Source organism: Dermacentor andersoni, chromosome 3 (genome assembly GCF_023375885.2).
Source record: "Dermacentor andersoni chromosome 3, qqDerAnde1_hic_scaffold, whole genome shotgun sequence".
Taxonomy (NCBI): Eukaryota; Metazoa; Arthropoda; class Arachnida; order Ixodida; family Ixodidae; genus Dermacentor; species Dermacentor andersoni.
The window spans coordinates 16,310,484-16,332,250 of NC_092816.1; the positions used below are offsets into that span (position 1 = coordinate 16,310,484).

General features: G+C 44.8%; 1 protein-coding gene across 1 annotated transcript in view; it reads right to left on the reverse strand.

Annotated features, from left to right (window-relative positions):
• Rrp6 (exosome component Rrp6) overlaps positions 1-21,767 on the reverse strand; it is a 73,683-nt gene that overhangs the window by 37,291 nt on the left and 14,625 nt on the right. The window contains exons 6-8 of the mRNA XM_050169249.3: positions 16,121-16,196; positions 5,638-5,751; positions 514-657 (exon numbers count right to left, since the gene is read on the reverse strand). Coding sequence (XP_050025206.1) covers positions 514-657; positions 5,638-5,751; positions 16,121-16,196 — 334 coding nt within the window. The remainder of the gene's footprint in view (positions 1-513; positions 658-5,637; positions 5,752-16,120; positions 16,197-21,767) is intronic.

Genomic DNA, 21,767 nt, shown 5'->3' on the forward strand with positions numbered 1-21,767 from the left:
CATACATGCTCCAAGTAGACGCTTGAAATGGCTGAAGGCTTTGTTAAATTGGAAATGTGCCACGAAATTACTTTGTCAAGTTGAAAAAAAAAAAATAATAATGCGTGGTTTTCAATAGAACTAAGATCAGGAAATGAAAATAGTTTGTTACATCACAAATTGCATTAAATTGTGGTTCGTTATATCAAGGTTTGACTGCAGTATGTTCCACATTCACCACCATGGCCATGAGCTTGTTAGTTTTTTTAAAGCAGATGTACATTAACTTATTTTTCGTGGTGTATGGGCCCCACATTAGGAAATTTTAGGCTGCATATATGTTGAGATTTTGACTTTTTTTGTAGCAAGTCAACATGAATTGTCTGTTGTATCATCTCAATAGGTCTAGGGTCTCACATTTGTAATTTAATTGAAATCTGGCCATTATGCCAATGTAAACAATATATCAAGCTCAAATGAATTGCATGTGCTGCCTGGAAGTACAAACATTTCAGTTCAGCACATGAAGCTAACCTTGATGATCTTGGGGTTGGCAAAAACTTCGTTGAGCATTTGCAATTCATGACGCAGAGTCAATGTATCCACGATGTAGTCCTGGGAGCGACTTGAGATCTGCATCAGGCATGTGAAGCCTTGGAAGCTCCGGTATGAATGATGCTGAAAGTTTCCCATGCCAAGGAGAAAGGAAAAAAATAATAAGATAATGTCCTTTGGGTACAGATTCCAAAAATGTGCTAACACTGTCAAGAAAGCTTTATCATTATGGGCACTAACCCTCAACATCAACAAGACTTACAGAAATGTAACACAACAAACAAGTGCCAAGAAATGCAGGAAAGGGCATGTTTATTTTAACTGCCAATACCCTCGACATTGGAAGCAAACTTTTCCTTCCCTCTCAAGCACAAGGATAAAAAATATTCACAGCAGTAAAATCTGGGGACTTATGCTGCTTGACCAAAGCTGCTCCAGCACCATACCTGTGCAAATTATCACAGAATGCACATCACCTAGTAGTAGAACCTCGTTAACAAGTTTTGGAAAAAACCATGAGAAAAATCGCACTAACCTGGTAAAAGTACGACCTAAGGTAACTAAAAAAATTTGACAAACTTGATTATTGTTGATATCTATGTAATGCAAAGCTTCACACGGATCATTGCAGCATGAGACGCGTGTTGTCATTTTCCTAATCATGTTCTTTTAAGAGGGTGATGGGAAACCGAAGCGAAATCAAGCAAGTGCTCAATACCGGGCGCTGCCAAAACGAAACGTGATTGCACCGCCTGCAACAAGAAGCGGTGGCACACTTGGATTATCGCCTACTAAAAGCGTGCAGTATTCTACCAATGGCACTACGCACCATGCGCTGCAAAACAAACACATAGGTGAAGATGCTTATTGCAATAGGTTTGGTAGCAATAGCTGTGAATGCGGCGTGTGACGACTGGGGCGGAGATTTGCTGCTACTGGAATAAGAAAGTCTACGCGCCGTCGTTTTCAAGTGAGACGGGCGGCTATATACTGTTCATGATCGCGCGCCCCTCCCGCCTTTTCTTGTTCACATGGGATCTAGTGGCTGGAAAACGTATATGATCGCAGTCTGCAGCAGGGAACAGCAGCACGGTTTGGTTATCGCCTATTTAAAGCATGCGCTACGCTTCCGAGGCACCATGTGCTGTGAAACAAATAAGCAAACATGCTTATTGCGATAGGATTGGCAGTGATAGCTGTGATTGCCACATGCGACAACCCTGGAGATTTGCTGGTACCGAAATGAGAAACTGGGTGCACGCCAGCATTTTCATGTGAGACGGACGGGTGATATTGCAGTGAAGCTGCCGCGGCGGGCACCTATATACTGTTTTCAATCGCGCACACCTTGCGCATTTTCTTGCTTACATGAGATCTAGCAGCCGGAAAATGTATCATACAACTGCAGTTTGGCGATGTACTGAACATTGGTGCTGAAAAATCTTGTTTTCCGAGAACATATGAACCAGTCAAAAATGAGTGTAACTGTATCGGGTCATTCTTTGTGTTCTCAATTGCGAACGCTGGCACCGGGAAAACGTACGTAACAGGAACGTTTCAATGAGGTTCTACTGTATTCCCTTTGTAATAATGAACAACATTTTCTTTTTTTATTCCAACTCAAAATTAACAAACTCAATGAAGATGTGCAGTTTACTCAAACAAATTTTTACGCCACTGCAAAACTAGCATCAAGCAAAAGTTTACCATACTAGCACACGTTTACGCACCATGGTGAAGACACAAAGTTGTTGGTATACATCTGCAAAAAATTGTCCTGTCCAGGAAATTGAAGTCATCAGCAGGCTGTTTGCACAAAAGCGATAAGCAATGAAAGAGCTGTGCTAGTCACAGTGAAGCGTGCAAAAGCTTTTGCCCATCAGACTACTGTACTGTGATCTGATAACGCTGTCTAAATTAATTTCCTGGTCTGCTTTCTATATTACATCACAGTTGCTATACATTTACTTTGTACTATATGTGTCACCTTCATTATAGACTGTACAAAAAAAATAAATCTTTATTCACATAAAATACGTATTATAAACACTTATCGCACTTCGATGATACTTCTGATTATAACTGCACAGCCTACTCTTTTATCCTCACTTTCATCAGACAATGCATTGCCGGAGGGGCCCACCCAGAGGTACCCATCTGTGCAGTCGAGAGCGTTCAGTATTCGGTACTTCTTTAAAGGCATTTACGACTTAAGTCCGTCAATGTAACTAGTTGGCGTGACTCATAAAACAGGTAATCCAGTTACTGCGCTCGTGTTTGTTTCCATTCTTGTCCCATCCTCGTGCAGTCCACCTACAAGTTAACATGCACCAACAAGCCCAGCTAAAAACCCTTCTTCGGGTGATCCAGTGCCTACTGGCCTGAGGTACGCATCGCAGTGCTGTGATGCTCTAAATCAGAGTGCACTACATGACGCACACAAATAATGTGTGCTCAGTACCGTAAATACTGGAAAGGTACCCTAAATAAGAATAGCGATGTGGGCGAGTTGGTTTAAGTCCGTGGTGTAAAATTTCTGCAGTGCAAAGGCTTGATTTTAATGATCGTGCTGCGCTTCGCATGTCGTTGTATGTATATAAGTGCTATAGGCAGGATGATGCAATGTGATGCAGCGAGAAGCATTGGCTTCTCCCTGCACCTTTTCTCTGCAAGGCTTCTTCTTGCACCTTCCTTTCGTTTACTGCAAATGCGAGCTACTTAGAGTGCCTTGGTGTAAAATTTCTGCAGCGCAAAACACTTAAATATGGAAAGAAAGGTCAAAAGAAGGAAGAAGGATTGCAAGAGGACAAACACCTTTGTCCTCTTGCAATCTTTCTTTCTTCGTCCTTTCTTTGACCTTTCTCGCCATATTTAAGTGTTTTGCGCTGCAGAAATTTTACACCAAGGCACTCTAAGTAGCTCGCATTTGCAGTAAACGAAAGGAAGGTGCAAGAAGAAGCCTTGCAGAGAAAAGGTGCAGGGAGAAGCCAATGCTTCTCGCTGCATCACATTGCATCATCCTGCCTATAGCACTTATATACATACAACGACATGCGAAGCGCAGCACGATCATTAAAATCAAGCCCACAGTTTTAACAATAGGTATTATATCGGATATAACAATGAGCAGCCGATGCATCTATTCTATGCTAAATAAACTAACTATGTAGAATGCTCACATGCCGTGTTACCGGTTATAAAAAGTAAATCTGGCTACTGGGTGTGTACACCAAAAGAGAAAAAGAATGCAAAATTCTTAAAATAACTTTTTTAAAAAGTGCGAGTCACCACATTTGTCTGCATGCCACACACTTTTGCCACAGCCGCCTTTGTGACGCAGACCCCACATGGCATGCCTTCATTGTATCGCCCTTTGCACTGTGAGGGCCACACACCCCTCTCCCGTTTCCCTTCCCCCACTCCGACGACAGCGCAGTCAACTTGTGCATCAAAGGTGGAAAAAAGACAGGGGAGGGGTGCAGGACGTTCGCGATGCATAGGGTGATGCAACGAAGGCATGCCAAGTGAGGTGGGCAACATATTAAACTGCACGGTTTTACGTGCCAAAACTATGATTCGATTATGTGGCACGCCACAGTGGGGGGTCTCCGGATTAATTTTGGTGACCTGGGGTTCTTTAATGTGCACCCAATGCACAGTACACAGGCATTTTTGCATTTGCCCATGCTGTAATGTGGCCGCAGTGGCCGTAATTTGATCCCGCAACTTCGACTTGGCAGTGCAACACCAAAGCCGCTATGCCACCGCGACGGGTAGGGTGCATGGTGCAAAGGAAGGTATGGAGAAGGTGTGGGGCATGCAGACGGATGCGGTAGCTGGCATTCTTTTTCTCCATCCCTTTCCTTTTTTCAGCATAGACACACAGTAGCCAGGTTTAATTGTAACAGCCAATAATGCAACACGAGAAAATTTAAGTAAGCAGTTTATTTTATCAGAAAAAGAAAAACTACACACAGACAGACAGATGGACGGACAGACAGACACACACACACAAACAAACAAACAAAAGCTGATGGTGTGGCAGCTCCTCATCGTTACATCTGAGTATTGTTAAAATCAACAATGCTGTAAGTGGGCTCAACCGTACTTCATTCTCTCTAATTACAATCTTTGGATGTTTGTCCTCTCTGCTTTTTCTTTGCAACCCGATTATAACAATTATTGGTTATAACACTGGGATTTTCTTGTCACTTAAATATTGTTATAAGTGGGTTCAACTGTACTCTTTCTGAACAGCGATCGCCATCACATTTGCTGCAGTACCTCAACTTGCACTGTAAAATGCAGAGATCATTGGTGCTTTATGTAAGCATAGGTCACCAAGTCCTCTTTAATTTCTGGGAAGGCTCCTTTCTCAGAATGTCAGAAATGTTTTTTCTTCCTGCTGCACACAAAAAGTGATTTCTTCAGTCACTCCAAACTGCTGCATTGTGGCACTGTTGCCGACAGCTCCGGCTGCCGTAATTGCTCTCCGCATGTTGCCCCTGTGGTACTGCCATCAAGTAGCTCAGCAACGAAAAAAACGGAGGAATGATTGGGGTGGTGACTGGCATGGTATGAGGTATGCAACCCTTGACAAATGTTTCGACACCCTCCAGCGGGGCACAGAATTTCATGGTTTCAGTTTTCTGCTTCCATTGGAGCACTGGATGTTAATGGCCTGCTGCTTTCCACTATGTTTCAAAACTAAAAGCACGACTAGGCGCACAGAACAATGTGCAAAGTTTTGGGACTAAAATATACAGTGCATTCTCTTTAAACGGAAATTCAAGGGACCAGGGAAATCTGTTCCATTTATCAGAAGTTCCATTTACTAAGAGACATTGCAGAGAGCATTTCATGAATACAAAGCCAACCAACCATGAGGATGGTGTTCCGTTTAAGTGGCAGTTCCGTTTAAGTCATTTCTGTTTATCAAAATTCCACTGTAATAGGAGACTAAGATGATGCATGTCAGATTTTAGAAAGAAAAAAAAAAACTTGTTATATGCAGTTTTTTACATCACATAGCTGACCCCAAAGCAATAATGTGTGAGCTTATGCTGAAAGTGACAGCTTGGCGTGCTCATTGTGCATGCTTACCTCTAAGTCTACAGCAATCTCGGTTTCCTTCGACAGTGCCGTGCACATGTCCTTTAGTTGATCGACTGTCTCCACAATGGTGCAAGGTGTCTCCTCAAGAGGTGGGGGAAGTCTCTGAAAAGTTCAGAGAGATATACATTAAAAATTCAGCCCTGTGCTGGATAACATGGACGCTTGCAAAATGGCTAGGTCCATTGTATGGCTGATGCCTAGACAACCACATGGCTATTCCTTATCTGCATTTATTGTCTTAGAAAAAATGAAAACCAACAGAGCTTCTATGCACAAACACGGAGGCCTAACCGAGTAAGTTTTTTCGTTTTGTATTGTGCTCTGCCCTCTATTCGTCTTGTTTTCCATTCACCTGTGTAGTGGAACTTACTCAGATATGAAAGACCATCCAGCTTCTCCAGAAGCCTCAAGCCTAGTTGAAGCATTAAAGGAACTTAAGTTGTATGCAGATACACTAAAGCCACATATACCACATCACTCCCACAACTGAGAGCAATTGTCAATTACTAGTTGTAGCCAGGCCTAAATATATTCATTGAGTGGCTGTATGACTGACAGACTATTAAGCGCAAGTAAACAAGCATGAGAAGGGGCCATGGTAAATAAGCAAATTAAGTTAGCGCTATCGACACAGAATTGTTCAGGCAAAGTACACATTACAGGGACTCAACACTATATAGCTAAGATGGATTCCATGTCTCAGTGAGCACAGTATTGTACTACATTTGTCTTTAATCAACACTTTTTATAGCTCCTTGTTTTAAATGCGATGGTAGTCACAGTTTCATACATTTAACTTAACCCCTTAAAGGGCCCCTGAAACGCTTCGGTCAAATTTTGTAGACGCGTAGGGTACAGTTCAAGTTAATCATTCGCACCACAATTTGTGTGAAGCGTCTCATATTAAGAAAGCTACGGACGATTACAAGTTACCCTCCTCCACAGCCATGCATTTTCTCCTCAACTCGTTCGCCGAGTGATCAGGGCTAAGCTCCGCCTTCACTGGCTCTGCGTCATGATGGCATGTCGTGTTGTCTACTTCCGGTTCTCTAGGACCGAGCGCGCGAAGCCTCTCCAAACTCTCCGCCAGCTGCTTGGCAGTCAACCTTAAGTGAGAGTCACCAACGCAGCGTGCATAGCGAACACTCTGTCGCAGCGCCGAATGTGTCTGGTATTCCAGTAACCACAGGCGAGCTGGGCGTTTCGACGTATGGGTGAAGGCATAACCTCAAGCTCATGAAGCAGCTTTAGCGTAAACGTATGTGGGCTGCCCGATCGGTCTGCATGGTCCAGCTGTTGGCGCAGAGCTTAACCAGTCAAACAAAGAGCTAATATTGCTCTAACCAAGTGTAAAACATTTTAAACATTTACAAAAACAGCATGTTAACGATTATTCTCCTGCGAAAAATGTACACCAGCAGCACAGAATACACTTTGTTACTGCTACTATGTTTGGTTGAGCTCTGTGCCACCAGGTGGCTGCACCGTGCAGATCATTCACGTTTGCGCTGCTGCTGCTCCCGTGAAACGACACGGTCAAGCGGCATGGCTCTGCTCCCTTGCTTGTGTTTACGCAAATACCAGACTCGCAAAACGCTACTGTGGTAGTAACCTTCCGGTGTAAAGTGGCGGCCGCAAACGCGCAAATCCTGGTGCCGATCGAATACTGATAGTTCGATGTGCTGCAGCCACTCCGCTCATCTGCTGCCTTGCAGAGAGACACAATGTCGCAGCTCGACATATTGCCAGTTGCTACATTTGCAGCCCACAATGCAACAAAGGCGATTCACGGTGCTCATGAAAAGACAGACCGACACTGACTGCAGAGCTCTCGTCAAAGATGGAGCACGTTATAACATAAGCAGATGACACTGTGTGCCAGAAGTGCCCAAGTGTACTGAGAAATTGCTCTTGTGCATTCTCTTTTTGTTACTTTCTTTTTATTGAAAGAAATTAACTAACATTCCAACTATTACGGACAATATTTGTTCACCATAAAGTTGGAAAAATTATAATGACACGCCCTGGGCAGCCAATAGGATAGCTCGCCCTACTGACGTCAGGATAATTTACATCAAATGGGTAGGGGGGGCTAAAAATTCAGCCAAGCAGTGTGCTGCGATCGGCAGCGATTTACATTCTTAAAACCTTATAATAAATTATACGCTTTATGCAGAGCACTTAGATGCATCAATTAATGATCAGAAGGAGCTACTCTAATGAGTCAGTATGTTTGTGCAAAGTCGTCAAAATTGTTTCAGGGTCCCTTTATGTGTTTCGGACGAGCATAACTCTTCCTAGCCAAAGCGTCCTCAAACTACTTTGGAGGAGCAGAGCTCGTCCTACCAGAATAGGTTCTCCTCTTGAGTGTTCAAGATGAGAAACGCTCGTCAAAGGCTTAAATTGCGTGTCGACCACCAGATGGAAGCACTTGACAATTTCGGTTTCTCCTGTGAAAGGAGCACGGTTTTTGTGTGAAAAAATGGCGCCCAGTGGCGCTGACACTTGCATGAATCATCTTTCAATGAAGATGATTAAGGTAACAACTTTCATCTTGTATCCGGAAGTGAAGAAGAAAGCCATGACGCAAACATTGCAACTGCTCATCAGTGGGTGCAGCTTGATGTCGACAATCCTCACATGAAGCCTCCTCGGTTTCCATTTTTGGCCGTTCCAGGCAAGACTTCCAATTTGATATCGCCAGATGGCTGTCCGGAGTACATACAGCAGTTTCTCGATGATAAACTGATTACACTAGTCGTCAATGAAACCAATCTCAACGCGGCTGAGAAGCTAAAATGCACTCATCCCAGTGTCATTCCCTGCTTTGAAATTTACCACACAGTCCCGAAGCTTCCCGAGTGAAAGCACCAAAGGTTGATTAGCCTACACACGTGAAGGATGACAAGGCATTTGTGACTGTTTCATGTGATTTGGATTTTTTATTAGTAGCAGGCAAATAGTTTCCTATGTAATGTTCAGAAATAAACTGTATTGTGTTGATTTGACTTACTATGTGGTGCAAATATTTTATCAAGATAGAGTAGTTGCTTTTTGTTACAATATGATTCAATATGAGCAATAAAGGAAAACAGGCACTTTTGGTTAAGAAATTGTCAACAACAACAAAAAGAAACACACTTAAGGGGTTAAACAACTTCTTTAACTAATATCCGTCTACTAAACTTTTGAATTGATACTTTTTTGTTGCATATGCTAAACATTACCATTATGCTCTAAAATGCCATTTTTCCAAAGGGCATCCTAGAAGGGATGTACGGACTTATTACAATGTCCCTGCAAAAGCGGTTAAACCACTATGGACTGGTGGCAGGATGGGTAACTGATGAAAATGCAGCCTTTCCAATACAGTAAAACCTCGTTAAACCGTACCCGCTTAAACAGTAATTTCGTTTTAAGAGTAGTAAAGTCAAATCCCCGACTCAGCAGCCATTGAACATAATGTGTTTTGTATCCGCATAAACCGTACCAGCTTATTGCATACGCATCGGTTAAGACGTAGCGTTCCCACTTTTCGTCGCGCAAACACGGCGGTGCGTCGCCTCCATCGGGCGGCCCAGCAGAACAACAAGCCTCAGAGATCGGCACAACGGCCTCCAAGCGCCGTGCGCATCTGCGCGTGAAGCCACATCAACATCAACATCATTTCGACGCCGTGCCAGAGAGCCAGGCCCTGAATGAACACTCTGAAGTTCGATAAATGGCCACAGAGGGCGAAAAAATCAATCGTGCGGCGCTGCTAAAGAAACAGGCATAGTACACCAATTAAAGAGGTTTCCTATTGAGCGCATTATCTCCCGCTAGAGGCGCCGTAGTGAGCGCAATTTTAACCTACAAACTTTCTTTAACAATAACCGAAGCGTTTTTATTACACGACAAAGAGTACAAAATTATCATTCCTAATTTACATTGTACTCTTTATTACCAACTTTGTTGTTTTTTGCCATTTTAAATGCAAAATAGCACTCAGCATCATCGACCTCCCACGTGACCTCTGGCCTGGATTTAAAATTTTTACCAGTATGTTCGCGTGCATGGCAGGTACGGGGATTCCTTGGTTCATACATCGGTTGGTTATATTGTGCTAACACCAGTTTACTGCGCTTCGATATCTCGCGTTATTTAACTTGGGGTGTAAGCCCGAAAGCTAGGCTTCAGTCGTGAGCCATGTGTAACATGTCTGCATCCAAATGGGAGGTGAATCCTGCTGCGACTGGGGACGGCAATACGGTGAGTGGTTTAGCATCGCTGCTTTAATCGTTATGTAATATATTCGTTTCGTTAACTTACAGGCAGAGGCAAGGCAACGAACTATATGCTGCATTACATATGGGCAGTCAGGACCCTCCATTGCTGTTTCCGAAATAAACTTTCAGTTGCGAGGCCATCGTGATACACACATTCATGAAAGACAAAGCTATATCGGAACGTGCGTCACACTTTTCATCTCGTTGTAGCAGTAGCTATGGGTGACTGAGTAGCCTTATCAACATACATATATTTTTTCGAGTCTGCCGGCAACTTCTTACGTCCACAGAACCGAATAACCCTTTAATAAACTGAAGCTAAGGTACTGAATTTAATGTATTAAGCAGTTGCAGGCATGATAATTCACCCATATTTTGTACGTGTTGGTTCCAAATGTTCTTGCTGTTCAGTTTGGTTTACCTCAGGACATTTATTTTTGCAGTAGTGAAGCGGTGCATCACGTTCATGCAGAAAAAGAATGCATCATTTCTAATAGCTTCATGTCTTTCATCTATTTGCTTGTGAAACCAGCAGTGTGATCTCTTCTAGTGTATAAACGAGCGCACAAATGTTCTCATCTGTGATCTTAATAATACTTTAGCTGTTGACATGCATTGTAGTTAAGCATACATTAATTTTACGGAGAGTAACAATATTTATTTACCATGCTGCTTAAGCACCCTAGAACAAACAGTGTACATTTGCATGTGTTCTGTAGTCACAAACCATTACAAAGTATATGTCACACCTTTTTGCATTTTGTACGGCAAAATTGTGCTTATTCAATTTCTGATGCAGTCAAAATTTCTGTTCTAGACATGCAGTAGTGAGGACGGCACCAGCATAAAGCAACACACTCCATGCACTAAACAGAAGCTGCTGCATGCTACAACAAGGTCATTGTGTGGACTTTGGCTGCTACTAGTACAAGGTAAACAACACCTGGTTCAGAAATAAATATGCTTGATATATGCTGTATTGGCTTGCTAGTCTTGAGATACATGTCATTTGTTCGTAGCAGATGATATGAACGTTTGTTTGTGTTTACAGTTCAGCATAATTGTTTCGAACATAAAAGAAAACACTACATGAGTTTGGGTAATCTCTGCTGTATCTCATGTGTCACTGTTCTGGCCCAACAGAGTCTGCGCCAAGTACATCTCGGTCATCACGGGAGCCCCCATCTACACACACAGGAAGGGGCTGGAGACGAATCGCAAGGCTTTACATCACGAACAAAGAAGCAATTCCAGAATTATTTGGATGAGATATCAAGTCTATGGATGACTGAGTCAAGAGTGAAAAGAGCCTCCGCCATCATTCCGCCAGCACGGATATTGGCCGAGTCATCCAGGTACCTCAACAACAAAAATTCTGTCTTCAGATGTACCTGCAACCTCTGAACAAGCACAGATCACGCTGGCCAAAAGAGTTCCGTCAGCTTGCCCTTAGTGAGCTTCCTGGTCTTGCCAAATTCCATTTGTGCCAAGTATAATTTTTTTTTTTTAATGAATGCAAGCTTTATCATTCCACATTCTTATTAGAGATAATTCCTCTTCCTCATCCCATTAAAGGTCAACCGATTCTTTGCTCATACTTAATACCAGTCACTGTCTAAAAGCATAACATATCTGTAGCAGTATCTTCTAGTGTACGTCGCCATACGCAATTCCTCTCCTGAAATAGTTGATGCGGCATTGGTGTGTGTCTTGTATTAACCTTTACACTGTGTGCTATGTAGCATTTAATTTTTCTCAATGTTTTTGGCTTTCAGTGCTTGCAAGGTAGAGTGGCTTGTTTCTTGAATGCAAGCTTTCTCATTCCCATATTTAATTCCTAGTCTCATTCAGGATTGCTATTCTTGCTTGAGAGCCTGTGTTTTTGCACAAGCTACATTGAAGTGATTGATTGCAGAATCTGGTTTCGCTGCTGTCCGACTTGGTACTTGTCACCGTGATACGTTTCTCGTATGTGGGAACCTTGTCAGTTGCATTGGGGAAACAGTCTCTCGAGGCAAGCAGCTGCTCCTACAGTCCGTACAGTGACATAAGACTGCGAATTTACACGCACCATGGTTGGTGCTCCCCGTTCCATCCTTTCCTGTTGCTGCCATGTGCAAATTTTGCTTGCGGCCTTCCTCGCCCATGATTTGGCGTCAACAGAGACTCTCATACATGATTACATGGTTCTAAATGTATGAAGTTGATATCCACATGTGTGGAAAGGCCTGCAGAAGTGGCTGGAAAATGGTGATGCCCAAAAAACCGACCATGCCCATATCCCATATTTAGAGAATGTGGGGCACCAAGTGTGAGTTACACATTAGTGGAATGCGAAAGAACAAAAATAAATGTGCAGGTTGTGGGGGTTCCACTCTACGTGTGGCTAGGGCTGAAGGCGAGCTCCGGATCTAGCCCCACGCAGTCGCTTTGTGTTACTCCCCAACCCGTAGCGCGGGAATCGCGGCTACGTCGGGTTCGAACGAATAAGGCAACCAGCGGCGTCAACTGTAAGAACGTTTATTGCTACCGGCAATAAAGAACACTGGCAGAGGGACGTCCTCTCTGTAATAGTAATAAATAGGCTGGCCTCGTTGCCCGGGATAGTCAGGCAACGTGGTCACTCACGGGTTGCGGCAGGTACTCCAGTCTGGCAGGTTAGGGGTCCGGCCTCAGAGAGAGAGGGTCTCCCCCGGTCGCGCTGTTTTGTACCTCTTTACCTGGGTGAGGGGAATGTCCTCCTCGCCAGTCAGCTACCTGCCTGCGAGTCGGGGAGGAAGGGCGTGTGCGCGTCGCGAGAGTGAGGGAGAATCGGGAGAGGGCATAGTGCGCCTCTCCCCTGTCTATGCCGGCTCTCGACGTGACGGCACGGGGGAAGATGGGTGTGTGTGCTCCCCACAAGGTTGGAAAGAAGGTAACGCTAAAATGCAGGGCACTCCATGTCGCTGTGTTGGCTGCGGCAGCAGATGCTTGCGTCACCCGATTGCTTCGCAATGCAAGTTGCTCGACTGTCGGTGCAAACACGTGTGCAGACTACCATACGTAACGAAAGCAAGCACTATGCCTACAGTCGGACGGTTGAATGTGCCGCAAGCGACCCGTGTGTGTGTATTCTCACTGTTGTCATGTGGATCATAGCCGATGTATAGATTGAGCGTTATGTTAGAGTATGCTGAAGTGATTTGATTGCAGTATCTTGTTTCAATGCTGTCGCACTTGGCCATGGTTGCTGTGTTACATTTCTCGAATGTGGCGGCCTGGTCAGTTGCATTGGGCAACGGCCTCTCGAGGTAAGCACCTGCTCCTGCAGTGTGCACAGCGACACAGACTCCCTGTTTACATGTACTGTGATTGGTGCTCCGTGTTCGGTCTTTCCTGCTGCAGCCGTGGGTAAAGTGTGCTTGTGGCCTTCTTCGGCTGCGGTTTGGCGTGAACGGAGACTATCATACATATTTACATGGTTTGAGGTGTATGAAGCTGATATCCACATGGGTGGAAATGCCTCCAAAAGTGGCTGCAAAATTGCGATTCCCACAATACAGACCATGTCCATATTGAGAGCAGGTGGTGCACCAGGTGTGAGCGACACATTAGCGGTCACCAAAAGAACAAAAAGAAACGTGCAGGTAAGAAAGGAGGTAACGCTAGAATGCCGGGTAGTTCATGTCTCTGTGTTGGCTATGGCAGCAGGTGCTTGTGTCACCCTATTGATTCGCAGTGCAAGTCATGGCGACTGTCAATGCAAACACGTGGGGCACTGTCCAATCTGCTTGCGCTGCTGGTTGTCACTCGTTACTAGACCTCCATGTGCGACGTAGGCAAGCACTGTGCCTGAAGCCGTATAGCTGAATGTGCTGTAAGCGACCTGTAGTGCATGAATGCTCACTGTTGTCATGTGGATCTTAGCCAATGTGCAGTGTATTGTCTCTATCTTATGCAGTGATTGAATGCCGAGTCTCATTTGATAATGGTCACCGTGTTATGCTTCTTGGATGTGGCGACCTGGTCAGCTGCATGGGCAACAGTCTCTCGAGGTAACCATCTGCTCCTGCAGTCCACACAGCGACAAAGACTCCCAATTTATATGCGTCGTAATTGGTGCTCTGCCCATTCGAGCTTTCCTGCAACAGCCGCAGGCAAATTATGCTTGTATGCCATCGTCAGCCGTGATGTGGCGTGAACGAAGACCAGCACACATGATTACATGGTCCGAAGTCTATGAAGTTGATAGCCACATGGGTGGAAAAGCTTGAAAAAGTGGCTGCAAAATGGTGATGCCCATATTGATAATGTGGGGCACCAAGTATGAGCTACACATTAGCGGCCCTCCAAAGAACAAAAAGAAACGTGCAGGTTGGAAAGGAGGTAACGCTAAAATGCCAGGTAGTCCATGTCGCTGTGTTGGCTGCGGCAGCAGATGCCTTACGTCACCCGATTGCTTCGCAATGCAAGTTACGGCGACTGTCGATGCAAACAGGTGGGGCACTGGCCCCACCTGCTTGCGCTGCTGATTGACGCCCGTTACCAGACCGCCATGTGCGACAATGAAAGTGAGCAGTTTACGAATTCACATTAATGGTTTCAGCACATCTCGACATGCAAATTTTATTTCTGCTCTTGTACGAGAAGGAGCACTGCTTTTCTTCTGCCAATAAAGTCGCATGTCCCATTCACTCACTTGTGGCTTGTTTGTATGGGCATCAGTAGAGTCTCTTTAGCCTCCTGGCAATTAAAACGCGGCAGCTGAGGCATGCCGCAAAGCCAGCGAGGCGAGAACGACGCGTACCCAACGTACGCCACCGGTAAAAAGCGGCCGTATTGGATATTGCACTAAAAAAAATGCATTTCCGCTTCCTGTTTAAGTAGCGCCATCTATCAGGACCCCCCGCTAAGTTCCATCCGCTGCCACTTCTTATTTTTGTACCACTGTGGAAGGCACAGTTTCCCTTCTCTAAAGTTGGTTCTTTATTTTATGAGAGAGCGTTGTGGCATCGTGCAAGCGAGGACTCGCGTCATGCCGAAGCTCGGATAAAAAAGACGCCGGATGCTCAGCATAGAAGAAAAATTAGACATCGTCCGTGCTATCGAACGTGACACGAAGAAGTCGGCGTTGGCACGCGCCAGGGATCTGCTGTTGACTACAGTGCGTGGCATTTGGAATGCGAAGAAGTTGCGCGGCAGAGCTGCTGCGACCGCGAAGAGGTGTCGGCTACGAGGTTCAACTTTTCGCCATTGTTGCCTCTGTTGTTGCCAAAGTGTCGACTAACGTCCGTGATGAGGACGACATGGAAAGCGACAGCACGCGCGATTCAGGCCCGACAGTGGCAGAAGCTGCGCGTTACTTCAGCCTCATTAATGCAATCGTCGCGACGAGAACAGGGGCGCAATGACATAACTATTCCAAGCGAAAAGTATTCCGAACTCCGGCGCCTGGCAATGAAAAAGGCACCCCGGGACTTCTGCGGCGCTACCGCATGCGTGCATGGACAATACGTAACGCCAACGAGGAATCTGCCATGCGAGTGTTTGCTGAGAAGAGGGGGCTGGCTGAAAAGCTGGCACGCAGCTTCAATAAGTTTGAGGCCGCTGTCGTCGTGCTAGGCCGCCGCGGCATCAAACAAAAATAACACTTTTGTCGCGCGAAGTGAATAAATACTCCCTTTTTTTCCCCCTTTCTTCGCACTCTCTCTGAGTTCCGTTTTCGACAGGTAAGTGGGCGATCTCATGCTATTTCAGTTAAACAGTGCAACCGTTTAGTACATACTTTTTCCGAGCTCCAGCCAACTACGGTTTAACGAGGTTTCACTGTACATCAAATTCGTCATGTACTCATGTGCTTGACCAAGCTTTGCTTTCCATTCACGTAGCATGAGTTGCCATCTGCTTTCGCTTTTTCTATGTGTGACATACCGCTGATTTCTTTGTTGTGATAGAGCACTACATGCGGCAACAGTATGTTTCTGTCTGCTGTGCATATAGTACTAATATGATTTGAAAAATAAAGAAGTATTAAGGAACTTGAGCGCTGGAGAGTTTCAAATGCTCTATTAGTACTGGTAGTCTTAATTAAGTAGGTGGCCCTAACAATGTGAAGCCTTAAAAATTTGTGAAAGAAAAGTAAATGTGAAGGTCCGTACAAGTGGCAAGCCAGACCTCATATTTAGAGTATCAAAAGTGTAACATGTGAAAGAGGCTCTCCTCACCTCTTCAGTGGGTGCCTGCAGCTGTGCAGGTGATGGCTCAAAGTGCTCAATCTCCCACTCATAAGGGTGGCCATAACTGCAATTAACAAGAGACATAGACGGGCCTTTATACAGTTTCACAGGGATGCAAGCATGACCCTATATTACTCACAGATTATATATTGTATGAGCTAGCATTTTAGGCTGTTGGGATAAATTCTTACTCTGCATAAAAGTACAACAGCCAAATAAAATAAAGATTATGAATTTTAAAGTCCCATCACAACACACAGGCTATGAAAGATGTCTTAGTCATTGGCTTTCAATTAACTTTGAATACCTGTGGTTTATTTAAGGCAAAAGCCTTTCTAGGTTCATGGTGAAGTTTGTGTTAGCAGACCTGACCGCAGGAGTGTCTGCCAAAGCGCCATCACGCCATATGAAGACATATTAAAGACAGATTAAAGAATGAAAAATGACTGATAATGACAGTTAGTGAATGATAACGTTCTAATAGAGATTGGTAGAGGTTAATAATGACTAGTAATGACTAATAACAACTACTAATGACTTCTAATAACTACGAATGAGTCCGAAATGACCAATATGTCTAACGACGGCTTGTAATGACAAGTGATTAAAAATGACTAGAAATGTCTAGTAATGAGCAGTAATGACTAAAATGACTACGAAATGACCAATATGTCTAACGACACCTTGTAATGACCCCAATTCATTACAAGTGACTAAAATGCTTACTAGTAAGCAGTAATGACTAATAATGACTGAAATGACTTGTAATGACTATGAAATGACCATATGTCTATCGACAGCTTGCAACAACTACAATTGATTCGAAATGACTAAAAATGCTTAGTAATGACCAGTAATCACTAGTAAAGACTGAAATAACTTGTAATGACTACTAATGACTACAAAATGACCAATATGTCTAACGACAAATTGCAACAACTACAATTGATTAAAAATAACTAAAGATGCTTAGTAATGACCAGTAATGACTAATAGTGATTTAGATGACTTTTAATGACTACTAATGACTATTATATGACCAACATGTCTAACGATGGCTTGTAATGACTACAACTGATTACAAATGACTAAAAATGCTTAATAATGAGCCGTAATGCCTAAAAGAAAGAAGAGAAAGAGGCAAAATAATAAGAGGAGGAGGAGTAGGCTTTCACCGTTCACCTCTTACGGGAGATCTTAAGAGACCCTGTAATTTTTCAAGCGAAGCTTGTATTGCCTCACTTGTGTCGGAGTCGGTGTTGCCACACAAAAAAACTCAAGCCACACGAAAATGAAAATCGCTTGTCAGGCTGCGAATTTGAACCACCGACCTCCAGGTAGCGAGACCACCAAGCTAACCGATTCAGCCACTGTTGGTTCATCATACGCGCCCTTAAAGTGGGGTTTTATATGCATGAAGAAGTAGATGCAGCGCAAGGCGCAAGACAATCACAGGCGCCCCCTCCCTCCTGGAGGCAGGAAAGGGTGTGATCGCATGTTCACTCGCCTCATGCCTGCCGTTTCCTGCCAGTTCAGGCCCGGCAGTCAGCTGGGGAGGTCGCATTTGGTTCGTTCTGTCAAAGCAGGAGCGGGCCATGCATCGTGCATTCGGCCGAAGAAAAGGTGCCGTTTTATGAACGCCACCAGGAACTTGCTAGAGAAAGGGCTCGTCGTCGGCGTGCCAACCTCACCGTGAGGGAGCGCGAAGCTGACGCGTTACGACAATGAAGAGCCGCAGATCCCAAGCTTCGCGTGCACCTCTGTTCCCGGTAGGGGATGGGTTATATTTAATGTACCCCTAATCTAGGTAGTACAGAGCATTTTTACATTCCATTTACGTTGAATGTGGCTGCCATGGCTGGGAGTCAAACCTGTGACCTCATGCTCAACCGCAGATTTCAGTAGCCACTGTGCCATCATGGCGGGTAGTCTTTTCATGGCCCATAGTCCCCACATAACCCCTTCCATACCACGCTGTTATCCAGAATTAATTCTGACCAAAAATAGCCACATTATCTTTGAAGGCCCCAGTTGCCAACATGTTTTGTTTCCTTCATCAGAATAAACCTGCTCCTGCTAGCGCTGCCCCACAAATTGTGTGATGCCATCTACAAGAAGCACGACAAAACACTGAGACGAAATGAGCTACTCCATGACATTGCTAGGAAATAAAAACATCATCGACAAGCTAAGCCGCTCCCTGGTCATTTCTACAAGAAACGTGTGGACAAACCAGCACTTCCATGGCAGGAAAAGAGTTAAGCCTGTACAAGCAGCAAGAGGCAGACAGACACCGCACAACTCAGCAGATACCCATCCCTTTTTGTTATGCCAGTCATCTGCACTACTTATCCTGTGTTTGCATTCTAGAAGGAAGGTGTTCAAGCAATGAGGCTGCACTCATGCATTGCACCCAATTTTTTGTCATAGTATAAGAAAGCTTCTAATCTGATGTGGTTACCTAGATCAAAATTTCAGCTTACCATAAAATTCGGAGCAAGCACTCCCTCCTGTGCAAGCGCCTCCACCCCCCTTCCCCCGCCCCCTCACACTCTTCATTGCTAATTTCAAATTCTGAGCCGTCCCGGGAAAGCAAGCCCCCTCCACCACCGCTCCGCTCAATTATACCGCCGACGCTCCAAAGCAGCAATGTTTTGTTACCATTGCTGCAGTTTTACCCTCTCCTTGCAATAATTTCGCACGAAGAAAACATGCTGAGCAGCACCGCCAGCGGCGATCCGAGCACGGCCAAGCCGCGGTTTGCTGTCTGCCATCAGTAGCCATGCACTGCAGCTGAGCTCGACTTGTATCGGAACTCTGGTTAGTGCTAAACATTTGACTGTGGACTTCAAATAGAATGCTGTGAACTTTTTTTTTTTTTTGACCGACTTGGAGTAGTCCTAGCATTGCCGCATGCGGCTGCGGATTTTATCATTACAGAAATCTGCACCGATTCCCAAAGTGCATACCGTTACTTCCTTCAAGGCGCAGCACCTAAGACGGTCACACACATTTTACAAAACACCCCTTCGCTTCCCCACCCGCTGACTATCACGTGGGTAACTGGGCATGAGTGTGTCCCCGGGAACGAGCACATTAATGCGCATGTCCGAGGTCTTTCCCTCCAGACCGTGGACGACCACTCACCCAACCCCATGGAAAAATCTGCACCTACCACCAGATTACCACGTATTACAGGAATGCTGCATGAGATTTCCATACACCATTCCCTTACCGCCCATCAGAGTTTAATCTGGGGCCAGATCCCAACCAAACCATTTATTTCTCCCTATCTGGCACATTTATTTTACCCTGGTCACCCTAACCCACAATGTACCACCTGTCGAGCGCCCCGGGCAGAGCTTTTCCACTGTTTGTGGAGCTGCCCCATGCCCATGGTGGTAGAGCCTATTCCCAACCCTTCCTTTTCCTCGTGGAAGGCCACTCTTCAGGCCTCTTGCTCGGATGACCAGCTCTGGCTGGTGGATCGTGCTTGCCTAGAGATGTTGGCCAGGGGGCTCCCGGACGTCTAGGGGCCCAACCACATTTAAATAGATGCAATAAAGTTTTATCCATCTATCCATCTTATGGTTTTGAGAGTGATGAACAGCACTAACAAATCTTTGGCTTAATAAAGTTCATGTTAAACAAAATTTTAAATCCATGCCCACTGGATTTTTTTCTTGCGGGTAAATTTTGTTGTTGCCATCTTGAATTTTGGTGCCATTCCGGGATCATCATCATCACCATCAGCCTGGTTATGCCCACTGCAGGGCAAAGGCCTCTCCCATACTTCTCCAACTACCCCGGTCATGTGCTAATTGTGGCCATGTTGTCCCTGGAAACTTCTTAATCTCATCCGCCCACCTAACTTTCTGCCGCCCCCTGCTACCCTTCCTTTCCCTTGGAATCCAGTCCGTAACCCTTAATGACCATCGGTTATCTTCCCTCCTCATTACATGTCCTGCCCATACCCATTTCTTTTTCTTGATTTCAACTAAGATGTCATTAACTCGCGTTTGTTCCCTCACCCAATCTGCTCTTTTTTTATCCCTTAAGGTTACACCCATCATTCTTCTTTCCATAGCTCGTTGCGTCGTCCTCAGTTTGAGTAGAACCCTTGTCGTAAGCCTCCAGGTTTCTGCCCCGTATGTGAGTGCTGGTAAGACACAGCTGTTACACACTTTTCTTTTAAGGGATGATGGCAACCTGCTGTTCATGATCTGAGAATGTCTGCCAAACGCACCCCAGCCCATTCTTATTCTTCTCATTATTTCAGTCTCAAGATCCAGATCCGCAGTCACTACCTGTACTAAGTAGATGTATTCCCTTACTACTTCTAGTGCCTCGCTTCCTATCGTAAACTGCTGTTCTCTTCCGAGACTGTTAAACATTACTTTAGTTTTGTGCAGATTAATTTTTAGACCCATCCTTCTGCTTTGCCTCTCCAGGTCAGTGAGCGTGCATTGCAATTGGTCCCCTGAGTTACTAAGCAAGGCAATATCATTAGCGAATCGCAAGTTACTAAGGTATTCTCCATTAACTCTTATCTCCAATTCTTCCCAATCCAGGTCTCTGAATACCTCCTGTAAACACACTGCATTCCGGGATAGCGCCCCCTAAACACTTTGCCGTGAATTTTGACTTGCTCGGGGGTGGGGGGCTTGCTTGGAATTTTACGGTAAGCTACATGCCTCAGTTAAAGCTTTTTAACCAGTTTCAGGGCATACATTTTCTATCAAACTCATTCGGTATCATGACACTCGCAGATGGCAAAAGAACATGATCGTTTTCATAAAATGGCGAGCTCGTGTACGGAAAGGAAAGAATGAGCACTACCTTACTGCTTTCACCGTTAAAAAAAGAAAAGCAGCACAAACCTTTCATAAATAAGAGAGAGTTGAAATGACCATTCATTCAGTATCGTTAATAAAGCTTTTTATAGTTAATAATAAATTATTAAGTATCATATACAAAGGGCAAATCACAATATAATATGCCCAAGAGGTGGGTACATGGATTCGCAAAGCACATATTTCATGGTGTGTGGCATGTGTGATTACCATATATACTCGTGTAAGGCCCAGAATTTTTTTTTTATTTTAGAATCTTGGCTGGGTGTGGTCCTTACACGAATCAGGCCGACGATGGCCCGCTAAAGGTTCGTACTGTTTCCGCAACTGTAGCACAGTGTAAATTGCATAAGGCTGCAGTAAACAACCTCAGATGCGGCCCATCGTCCCCGATCAGTGCTGACCGAAACAGAGCGCTCTTCTCTAGAGGCAAAATGCCACCAATCTGACTGAAAAGACTGCCAACATAATCGAGACGATGCACCACACAAAGAAATAATGGTGTGGTGGTGCCAGCCCGAGCGGCAGCAAGAGCACTAACTTCGCTTTCTGGTGGGACGTATTGAAACTTTTTCCAAAGTATTGCCCTCCAAAGTGGGGGTGAAGCTCTTACACGAAGGTGGCCCTTACATGAGTATGTCATCATCATCAGACTACGTTATGTCCACTGCAGGACAAAGGCCTCTCCCTGCGATCTCCAATTACCCCAGTCCTGTGCCAACTGTTTCCAACTAGCGCCTGTGAATTTCTTAATTTCATCACCTTACTTAGTCTTCTGCCGT